This window comes from Typopeltis vanoorti, chromosome 3 (genome assembly GCF_054136105.1).
Source record: "Typopeltis vanoorti isolate ZY-2024b chromosome 3, IOZ_Tvanoo_1.0, whole genome shotgun sequence".
NCBI classification, from domain to species: Eukaryota; Metazoa; Arthropoda; class Arachnida; order Uropygi; family Thelyphonidae; genus Typopeltis; species Typopeltis vanoorti.
Genome location: NC_143551.1, coordinates 102,316,357 through 102,328,543, shown reverse-complemented (window position 1 = coordinate 102,328,543; position 12,187 = coordinate 102,316,357). Strand labels below are relative to the sequence as shown.

The 12,187-nt window shown below is 34.7% G+C and overlaps 1 protein-coding gene across 1 annotated transcript in view; it reads right to left on the bottom strand.

The window, feature by feature from the left end:
- Positions 1 to 12,187, bottom strand: part of MAGE (necdin, MAGE family member) — a 207,129-nt gene that overhangs the window by 168,686 nt on the left and 26,256 nt on the right. Inside the window, exons 2-3 of the mRNA XM_090390466.1 lie at positions 5,409 to 5,458; positions 660 to 725 (exon numbers count right to left, since the gene is read on the bottom strand). Coding sequence (XP_090246592.1) covers positions 660 to 725; positions 5,409 to 5,456 — 114 coding nt within the window. The 5' untranslated portion in view covers positions 5,457 to 5,458. The remainder of the gene's footprint in view (positions 1 to 659; positions 726 to 5,408; positions 5,459 to 12,187) is intronic.

Below are 12,187 nucleotides of genomic sequence, written 5' to 3'. Positions count from 1 at the left end.
AACCACCTTAACTGTGATCTCTCAACACGGAGAAGCAACGGTTGAGTATTGAGGGTTTCTCGAATTGCAGAGCTTCTAACCCTGTCGGGTTTTGTCAACCCCCCCTCCAAAAAAAAGAACTTCATTTCAGCTGCTTGGATTCGTGTCTGCATTCTTTCGGTCATTACCCAACTCTCATGACCATAGGTGAGGATGGGGACATAGACTGTATTAAAGACAGCCAGCTTTGCCTTCTGGCTTAACTCCCGCTTCAATACTACCGAACAGCCAAGTTCCCGCAACATTGCACTTGCTGAGCCAATCCGAGTATCTATCTAGTTCTACGTCCCACTTTCCATCACTAGTGAATATGGACCCAAGGTATTTAAACTTCTCCACCTGCCTCAGTGGGACTCCACTCACATGTAGAGTGCACTGGGATGGTTGTCTTGAGACCACAAATGTTTCAGTTTTGGCCACACTGATCTTCATTCTGGCTTCTGCACAAACAGCTACAAACCTATCCAGAGTCTGCTGGAGGTCATCTGTGGAAGAGCTAAGCAGAACTAGGTCATCTGCAAAAAGCAGTGTTCAATGCTACATCTTCCAATTCTGACACACTCATTGCCTATCAATCCAGTCTATGTTACATTTCATATTTATCTATAAATTATACTTACCAAATGTTTCATTTCATCTTCTGAAATTACAGATGGCTGACTAGAGGCAACACTTGATGAATCTCCCTAAATGAAATATAAAATTAAATTACTTTTTTGTCAAGATATATACTCCTGGAAAAACATAGGAAAACCAATCTCCTTCCCCTTTTGATCAATGTGTTTCAAAGGAAATTATGAAAATTATGAGATAATTAACAGGCTTGTCACAATTACTCAGCTAAAGCCAAAGCTTGTTTACTGTAAAGGCTCTAAGTTACACACTGATCACACAAATCTTGTATTTATGTATGTCAGCTTTAGGTACTGGTTAAAACTCATGATGGCTATTTAAGAGAATGAAAACAACAAAGAAATGAATTAAGGAATAGCTTAATGTCCAGTATTTCACCTTGATCATCTTCAGGGATATAATATAAATTGTAATGTTCAAACACACAACCAACACAAACAGCACCCTCTGTGGGCAGTCTTGGTAACAACCAAGTTTTTGTTGTTACCAAGGTTATTCAAGTCATGTTTAAATTTAAGAGCAATTGCAGATTCAAAAGTCTATAAGATCACCTACATCTTATACAATGGCTAGAATTCTAACAGAATACTTAATCCTTTTCCCCAAATCCATGATCTGCTTTTGCACACAGATTACAGTCATGTTACTATTTTCTATATTCAAGGAATGGCTTGAAAACAAAAATCCAGCCAGAACTTCAGTACAGAAATACAATTTCTGTACAGTTTTCAAACTTAATTGAAAAACTGGATGCCATTATCTGTATGCCCTAAAGATCAACTGCTTTCTCTCCAAGTTCTTGAAAAATTGGCTAACATCTTATTGGAAGAAAATAAGAAATGTGGATGGGCTGGCAATTTTGAATTTAGCTAACCAAATTGTATTCTTATTGGCTTAAACCAATACAACATGTATTGGTTTAAGACTTCTGTTGATTTTGTCAAAGAACTAAGGTGAACAGTAAAGTCAGCTACTGGATTGGAGTGTTTATAGATGAGATTTATTTGGAAGAAAACTATTGATAGGAAGTTAGTAATGATGTAATGTTTTCATGTACAGTAACCCCTCCCCGACTTACGTAAATTCGTAGTTACGTAATAAATCTCGGAAATTATAACTACTAGCGCATATGAACATATTTGCATCTTTGACATCCATTGCAGTATGCAACGACATAATGTTAACTAGACTCGGCATTCACAGCAAATGTAACGAATAGTAACAGGCAGTGACAGGTTACCAGTAAATGTCGAGAGCAGCAAAGGGCAAGTGCGTAAAAGCCGTAACATTCAAAGTGAAACCTACCAATTAGAAATAAGGACTCCGTAAACAATTCCTCCTTTCCCCGACCCACCAGTAGTTCATGCCTTGTGCAGTTAGTTTAGTCACTTGTTTATCACTGTTAGTGTTTGTTGTTTATTTACCCTTAAAATGGATTCAAAATGCAAAACCGAATGCACTGGTAATAAATCTAAAAAACAAAGGTTCTGCAATTACTTTAGAAGAAAAGTTGAAAATAATTCGTATGCATTACATTTTTTTTATTTGAAAATGTGTTATTTCAGTTTGTTTTTATATTCTTTTATATATTTTTCATACTTTTATAGTTTATATCTGAGTAAATACTGCTGCATGATGTTTCAGTTATAAAATAATACTGTGTAAATAATATACAGTACATATCTGTATATATACATACATATAATAATAATAAATATTGCAGTTTCTTACGAAGTTACACTTAAGCAATTTACAAATTCAACTTACGTAAAATTCAAGTTACGTAAAGGTTTACGGAATGCATTACTTATGTAACTCGGGGGGTTACTGTAGTACTATTATAATATCCTGTACACTCCCTGAGGGTACATATCATGAATTTGATGACGATGACAATGAGAATCAGAAATAAATCTAGTAAGTTTTTTTATTCCCCTCAATTAGGAAGTAAATTATACTTAACAAGAATTTATATTATTGTTTTAATATGTCTTTATGTGACTTGTCTGTGTCCTGAACAGAAATCCAGCAGGTACTTACCAATGTTATTAGCTTTCCTCTTTTCTCAAAAGTTTTCTAACACGATTTTATATGAGGCACCTGTGTATCTGAGAGGACTTTTGCTTCCAAAACACTAGGCTGTTGAAAGAACAAAGTGATGTATCCAGATGCTGACTGGAATAACTTTTTTTTTTTGGGGGGGGGGCATTTTTCAGCCAGTTCCCAAGTTAGGGCACTGGCATGGCAAGTGGGATTTTTCCTTCCACAAACTCAAGTTTTTAACAATGCAACTCAAGAAAATCCATTATAGAACTCACTATTTCAGAAACAACATAGTGTAAAGATTAGGGACTGTTCTTAGTGATGCCTCAGGATCAGTGATAGTCTCAGACCAGCATTAGTGATGGCTAAAAGTGGAGAATGATTGGCCATTGATGTTCATATAATCTGGGCTGAAATGACCTCACATACTTCTTTGGGGAATAAAAAGAGTTAGCAGTTTAAAGTGGATTTTTTCTCCCTCATTTCAATGTGTCTCAAATTCATTTCCCACCATGCTGCCTGTTTAGATATCCAACAAGGTCTAATTTTTATCTTTATGTCAGCAGCCTGCTGACAAAGTTAAAAATTAAGTTGGCAGAGATTTTCACAAAATTATTAAATTCTCTAAAGCATGAGTTTTTTTCTTGATTTTATTAATTGACCATATATTAATAAATGATATACACAAATTGTCAACAAGTTTCACCAGCTATTCTGTCTGACTTCTTCAGGACAAGTATGACGGTACAATTAACATTATTGTACTCCTACTTGTCCTGAAGAATTCATTTCTCACCATGCTGCCTGTTTAGATATCCAACAAGGTCCAGTTTTTATCTTTATGTCAGCAGCCTGCTGACAAAGTTAAAAATTAAGTTGGCAGAGATTTTCACAAAAATATTAAATTCTCTAAAGCATGCGTTTTTTCTTGATTTTATTTATTGACCATATATTAATAAATGATATACACAAATTGTCAACAAGTTTCACCAGCTATTCTGTCTGACTTCTTCAGGACAAGTATGACGGTACAATTAACATTATTGTACTCATACTTGTCCTGAAGAAGCCAAACAGAATAACAGAATAGCTCGTGAAACTTGTTGACAATTTGTGTATATCATTTATTAATATATGGTCAACGAATAAAACCAAAAAAAAAAAAAAAACTCAAGTTTTAATGTTAAATGACCAAATACAAAACAATTATGAAACTCTCTTTTAATTTGAAAGTTTATTTTTCACTTGGTTAGACTATAATAAATTTAGTTTAATCCTTTATCCAAGTGTGAGCAAACAAAGTTTGCACCTGAAAGTATCTTCAGGACTGGGATAAGTTGGTACAACACCGGGCAACTCGTTGCAAAGGTGGAGCAAGCTAACATCACTCCTATCTCAGTATCTCCCATAATGCACAACACATCTCCTTGCAGATATGTATAATGTTATGCATTAAGGGAAGGGCCACTACCCAGACTAGTTTCGACCTTTATTGAGGTCTCTTCAGTGGGAGCCAGGCCCAAGTGGAAATACCAGGCAGAAGCATTAGCAAGGTCATCACTACCTATAGGAGTTGCCAAACGGTGTGCCACCTTTTTATTAAATTACTCTGGATGTAGAAAGTTAATTTTTCACTTGGTTAGACTATAATAAATTTAGTTTAATCCTTTATCCAAGTGTGAGCAAACAAAGTTTGCACCTGAAAGTATCTTCAGGACTGGGGTAAGTTAGTACAACACTGGGCAACTCGTTGCAAAGGTGGAGCAAGATAACATCACTCCTATCTCAGTATCTCCCATAATGCACAACACATCTCCTTGCGGATATGTATAATGTTATGCATTAAGGGAAGGGCCACTACCCAGACTAGTTTAGACCTTTATTGAGGTCTCTTCAGTGGGAGCCAGGCTCAAGTGGAGATATCAGGCAGAAGCATTAGCAAGGTCATCTCTACCTATAGGAGTTGCCAAATACATATCCGCAAGGAGATGTGTTGTGCATTATGGGAGATACTGAGATAGGAGTGATGTTAACTTGCTCCACCTTTGCAACAAGTTGCACAGTGTTGTACCAACTTACCCCAGTCCTGAAGATACTTTCAGGTGCAAACTTTGTTTGCTCACACTTGGATAAAGGATTAAACTAAATTTATTATCTCTTTTAAGTTTTACCCAAAAGTACAAAAAGTTATTCTATTCCTAAAGATCATACACCAACTTTTGGTTTTTGCTTTGAATGAAAGCTAAAGTGGTTTAAATTTTCTAAATTATGGAAGTTGCGATAAGATTTTTTCAAAAGTAACAGAAAGTTTGGTTCAATGCAATATATTTTTCTCATAAGAACCATCTAGTTTTCAAACTTATGTGGTCAACTTAAAATTTATGTTACTGCACAAGTTCAAGACAAAACTTAAGAAATATGTAATATTTAAATAAAACAGCCATACATTTTATGTATAATTGTTTTATTCTGGCTTCATTAATGATCCAAAGTTGTTGAGATTGCTTGCTATCCAATAACAGGTTTAAGACTAGATAACTAATTAAATATAATACTTAATCATTGAGTTATAATTTTGAAGCAAAAGGATAACTGAAAGAGAACCTACTATATATAAAAACACATCAAATAAAATTACTATATTAAAAAAAATTAAATGGCAACTTTCAATTGAAAATTGAGCCTATACTTACGACAGAGCTACTAGTTGCAGACCACTCTTTTTCTGATCTTCTGGGCATTTCTGAATATATTAGAAAAGAATTAAACTGATTGTAATTTGATGAAATCTTTATTATTATTAACATCAAACCTCCATAGAAATATTAATTATTGCAACTAGGGCCAGATTAAGACCCATAGAGGCCCTAAGCACTTAAAAGATTTTGGTGCCCCATATATATGTAATTCAAAATATAAACAATAATAAACTATAAAATAAATTTCTATTTTTCAAAATGAAAGAAAACTTATAGTAAGATGGAAAATTATGTTTATTTTTGTATACTTCAACTTTATTTAGATTTGAAAAGTTTTCTTCTCCTACTTTTTTTAATTGTAAAGTCTTTGATCAGATCCTCAAAATTAATCGTACGTAACACGTCTGCTTCTATACTTAGTAGAGATATGGCATTCAACCTGCCTTGTTGCATAGTTGTTCTGATGGGATTTTTAACAAACATCAACTGAGAAAATGAATGCTCAGCTGAGCAATTTGTGACCATTAATGTTAAAAATATACGAAAGGCAATGTCTACATTTGGAAAGGCACACTCAATATTGTCTTCTACAATTATTTTAAAAAGTTCAGCATGACTGAATCTTGTTTTCACATTTTTTATTGCACTGAACTTATGGCACACATATGAGTGAACCTGCTGAAGCTCAACTGAGAAATTAGCGTCAATTCTTCTGGGTAAGCATCAATCAGCTTTTGACAACACTGAGAATACCTTTCAATTTCAGTAGATGAAGTCACTGAAGTAGCATTATGTGGCACACATCACTCAGAAAAGAAAATCTCTCTGATATTTCTTTGTATATCTCTACTCTTCTTCTCATCTCAGTTTCAAGTTTGTCAACAATTGTGTAAACAGCAGGGATACGAAATTTATCTCTGGCATTCAGATATACTTCTGGAGCATCTCCGTCATTGGGTACCTTCTTTCTGATATGTTTGCAAGTTTGAGCCGCCTTGTAATCAAAATCTGGTAGCACTTCTTTTGTAGCCTTCATATCTTTCAAATTCATTTCCTGAAGTGCACAACTGGTCAGCTAATGATCCATACAGATCTGCACATGTTTTTAAGTTGACATCCTCATTCTGTAGAACTTGGCTTACTCTATGAAAATTTTGCAAAATCTCATCCCAAAAATTCAACATAAAAACGAATTCTAGCTCTTGCATCTTATTTGCAATATTATCAGCTTCTCTTCTAGTGTCTCCCTTTTGTGACTGGTCTTCGGCTATACAGTCTAACGCTTCTAAAATTTGAAGGAAAGATTTCAAAATTGCTGCTGTTGCCATAGCATGTGCCTCCCATCTGGTATCAGAGGTATCAGAGAGTGATTTTAAGACATTTTCATTTCCAATACAACCTTTAAGAATTGTCCACCGGCTGGTTGAGGCTGAAAAAAAAGGTATAGAGCAACCGCACTGTAGAGAAGAAATTAACCACCTCTTGACAGCAGTCAACAGCACTTCGGCCTACCGAATTTAGTGAACGAGCTGCAAAGGGCACATATATAGCAAACTTGTTTGTTTCTAAAATTTTTTGCTGTATCCTTATAATGCCTAGACATGTTAGCAGCGTTGTCATAAGACTGACCCCTACATTTTGAAAAGTTTAGCTGACAAACTTTACATAAGTACTGCAACACCTGATTTGCCATTTCCTCACCAGTATGGCTTTTCATTTCCAGAAAGGTTAAAAAGCATTCAATAGGCTGTCCATCTTTTAAGTACAACACTTAACTATCCGATATGTGACAGATCTGGTGTTGAATCAACTGACAAACTAAAATAACCAGAAGATTTTACTTTATCAACAATAAGCACGTGGACCTTTTGAGCCATCAGTTGAATGAGTTCCTCACAGGTGGATTTGGACAGATAAGAAGGATTTCCTTTGCCACAATTTCCATATTTCGCAATGTGACCTGCTAAAAATGGATCAAACTGACTTATGAGCTCAACCAGCCCTAAAAAGTTCCCATTTTGCAATGATCCAAATCTTTCTTCTGTCCCTCGAAAAGCCAATGTACGAATAACAGCTAATGTACGAATAACAGCTATGACATGCCTCAGGACATGTTCCCAGTAATCATACTCTTCCTGAATTTGTTTTTCCAACTGTTGTCCCAACCCTACACCTTGTCTGCGAGTTAAGTATGTTAGCATAGAGTCTCGGTGAGTAGTGCTTTTTTCATGTTGATCAATTACAATAGTATTTTGCCAGTCACTGAACCCTTCTTTTGTAACAAAATGTGAGAAATTTTTAGGAGCAAACAGTTTACAAACAAAACAATAAACTGATCCCGTTGATTGTGAATACAATAACCACTCTCTCTTGTATTCCTCACCATTGGCTTTTGTCCCAATAAAAAGTTTCTGCGAACAGTATCTTACTGGTTTGCCACTACTGAAATGTCGGTAAGACTTGTCAAATGGCCCATTATGGTGTTGACAGTCACTGGGTCCACAAGCAGTCCAATAAGCCACGTCATCAGCAGAGAAATCAAGCCACAACCCTGAATCTTTTGCTATATTTACTTCATCTTTTGCAGACTGAATCATTTCACCACCATCACCATGGCCCACTAAACTTTCATTTTCAGCAATTATTTCAACCTCAGAATGTTTTGTAAAGCAACTTGCATCAACATTTGCAGTAGAGATATCAAGAGAATTTACAGACAAAGTGAGGTCAGTAGTGAGACATGTGCTAGATGAACCTGCTTGTGACACCTTGATGATTCCAACATTAATATATTTTGATTTTGAAGTAATCAAAGTGATATTCGTGTCCACTTCTGATGATGGAGATTGGCTCTGATCAGGAATTGGTATATAATGTTGTGGAACTTGTGTGAAGAAATCAGCCAGCTTTGCAGTCTTAGAATCTAATTCCAAAGTCTCCTCTTGTTTCTTTTTTGAAAGTTTTCGCTTTTGTGCACCACTTAACTGAACACGTTTCATCTTGGTTCTTGGGGATCTGTTAAATACAGAAATAAAAAGATCATTTTGTTGAATATTAGGTGGCAATCAACACAGTTACACATATCACAGGCAAAATCATATGAACAATTTAATTTTCGGCTTACAGCTGAATCTTGTGCTTTCGTGCTTTAATTAACTCGTATTTTACCGGAGTTGCACTTCTGTGACAGCTAGGCCTTTTACCGGAGGTGCGTTTCTGAGACAACCATGTGATTTGTTTTATATTTGCTTCTGGAGCTTTTTATAAGACATAATTTATTAAAACAAGACCTAAAACAGACATGAAAATAAAATATAAAATGGTTACATTAATTATAAAAAATTACCTCATTTGACGCAATGGTAGTGCCAGAAAGCGTCGTGAGCAATAATATGGTGTAAACGAACTGTCATGCACGTGGTTAGAGTTTTATTAGGCCTTCTACACGTCATTATTTATTGAAACAAAGTAGGTAACAGTAAGAAAAGATAAAAACAATGAAAAACTAATTAAAAGTTAATTTAAATTAAATTTGTCATCTAACTAAAACAGAAATTCTGTGGTGCCCCCTTTCCATGATGCCCTAAGCACGTGCTTATTTTGCTTAATGGTTAATCCAGCCCTGATTGCAACACGTCAAAGGTTGCCAATATTTTTTCAACTAATTACCTATATTTGAATAAAAATATAAGAATAACTGCAATACGAAATAGAAATAAACAGTTTTTTCTTTTTTACTTTAAATCCTACATCTTTGGTTGTATCCACATTGGCAAGCAGGGATTAGGATGTTATCTTTTTTCTTTTTTTTTATTATAAAATTTTGGAATGAGCAGACCTGAATTACTCTGCTAAAATTTACTTATCTGAGTTTCTTGACACAGGAAGTGACAGAGGTGATCCAGAAGTAGGTAAACTAGATGGTAATAAGTCTGTGGAACTCTTCCTGTAATGACATTCAAGTCTGTGGGTTCCACAATTTGATTGGATGAAAAAGATTTGTTAGATGTGAATAATGCTTGCTGGCAGTTATCTGTAATTTTGTTGCTTAATTCACAGCACCAAACCATAAATTACTAAGGGAATTTTGGAGCATTCATGAACAAAAAAAAAAAAAAAAAAAAAAAAAGTTTCAATATATGAGTACAAAGGATTATCCATGAAAGGATGTCAGGTCTACTTTTTTTTGCTTGAAGATGGGTAAATGGGAGGAATGGATTAGGAGAAGTGATTGTTGGTGTACTACAACAGTAGAGTTTAAGGATAGACATTATAAACATAATATAAATAATGAATGACTTCTCACAATAAGTCTTCAAACTACAAGATGTCCATATAATAAAATACAAGATGCCCAATAACAATAAGTTCTGTTCAAAGCAATGCAAGAATTTTTTTTTCTGAACTTTTTTGACATCTGTAAAAAAAAACTTAAATATTATACTTGACTTACAGACAAAACTCACTTTTCTTAAAAAAAAAATCTGTCTGAATTCAAGCAGATGTGTTAATGCTTTCTGTGAAACACAGTAGGATCTTACTGGTATGATGTGGATTACATCCCCCCACACACACACACAAAATAAATAAATAAATAAATAAAATATAAAAATTGCAATACACATATGAAAGACTATGGGAAAAATCATTTACAATCTTTTGCAATTTATATATGCTGCTGTTATGAGATTAGGCCAGGAAACCTATGAACTGATAATATAAATATATCAGTGCACCATTTCAGTATCAGAAGTGTACAAGATCCACTATGAATGTATACATCTGTAGATTGCCCATAATAGGAATTATGGTCTATTTGGCAGATCTCCATTTAATGGAAGCAATGAATACCAAAATTGCATGTAAAAGTGGAATCACATAATATGCTCAACCTTCTTGCAAGATGCTGGATAAAAACCATTACCTGAAAAGGATGCCACTTCACTAGAGATTCTGGAGAATTAGCATTTGCCCCACAGGAAACTTGTAATTTAAATAAGTCTGAGTGCAGGAAACTGGTAAAGATTTGGGAGTCCGTCATACTCATTAAAAACAACAAAACATGGCCAAAAAGGCTGTACCTAATGGATATAGTCTGAATGTTTTATGTTCTTATTCATCACTATATTGTGAGCGTTGGTGAGTGCACTGTGACTGCTCTAATGTTGAGAATACCTCAGTAACTGGAGGCAAAATATTAGAAACAAGTAATAGTTTATTTTATTGTTTTTTTTTAACTTGTAAAGTTATGATACACAATTAGACAGTCTTTAAAGTGACATGTAACAACACATAAATCCAAAGATGCATTTATATACAATTTTTTTCTCCACCATCCTCTTTTGAAAACCTGTGAGTTTATATTCAAATAATATTTGGGATATCTTTCCTTGGGCCTCTGCTTTACATGTTCAACCCAATTTTGTCAGTAAACATTGTATTTTTTCTACTACTAGATTTTGCTGTGATTCTTTTAATGTCATTAAAAGGCCTCACTCATAAGTAAAATCAATTGGTGCAATATCTCATTTCTGCTACTGTAATTCTTTGAGTCTCATTTCAAAGTCCATGTCTCAAGATCCATACAGCAATGCTCAGAGTGTTAATATGCTATAAATTTTTTTCTTATTTTTGTTTTGCACTTGTAATGGTTTTAAAGTTTATCATTAATCCTGCGATTTTTTAAAACTTGGAAACTGTTTTTTTATATCATTTTCTTTTTCATAAGTACTATGGTATCCTAAATAATCATTATTAGTATTTTGATAACCTCCACAGAGTCAAAAAACTTGTCATGGAAGGCCCACTGAACCAGCAACATATCTACCATAATGAACTTTGAAGGTATTTGCATGCTCTGCATTCACAATGCACTGCAGCAATGCATTCCACTCACCAACAACTCTCCACGTAAAAAATCTACTCCTCGCCTTTCTTCACCACATCTTTATACAACTTCTAGGGATGGCCTCTTATTCTTCCCATCTTAACATCCATCCTTTTTATAATTCCTTTTGTATTAATCTGATAGAATCCTTTAACTAACTTGAAGGTCTATCATATCTTTTTTTATCCTCCTGTCTTCCAAACAGAGTTTGGTGGATAGGAGCATCTATCCTGCAAATACTTTTCATAACAAACACTCGTCTTTGGATCCTGTCTAGTGTTTACACATCGCAATGAAAACCAGGCAACCAAATCCGAGCAAAATAGTCCATGTGTGGTCTCATATAGAAGTACCACCACCACCTTATCCCTACATGTCAATGTACTTTTCACCATAGCAGAGCAATACAATGTGAATTCTTTGCAACACTTACAATGTGCCCTTGGAACATTAGTCCACTTTTACCATCACCTCAAAATCATGAATCTCATCCACTTCCTGAAGTACAGCTCTACCAATACAATATGTTGAAAGGGTGCTAGTGGGCAGAGCACTGCGGACGCGATTTGAAGAGCTCATGATTCAGATAAGTTTTACTAGGAATAATTAAGTATATATGCGTAATTGTTTAAGTAAGAGCGGCTGTAAACGTTGTACGCTACCGATATTATTAGTGTGGGGGTTTTTTTCCTTGCCTAAACTAAATTACGAAATCGTTATTATTAGACCTAGTAAATTGCAGATAAAAAAAAAAAAAATGGCGGCGGCATTGTCATTCCATGATTTTAATTTAGATTTTAGTCTTTTCGTTAAGTGTGGGGGTCTGTTATATGTATTCCATCGATTACATAAATGATTTATGGATGTTTAGTGCGGATGGAAGAAG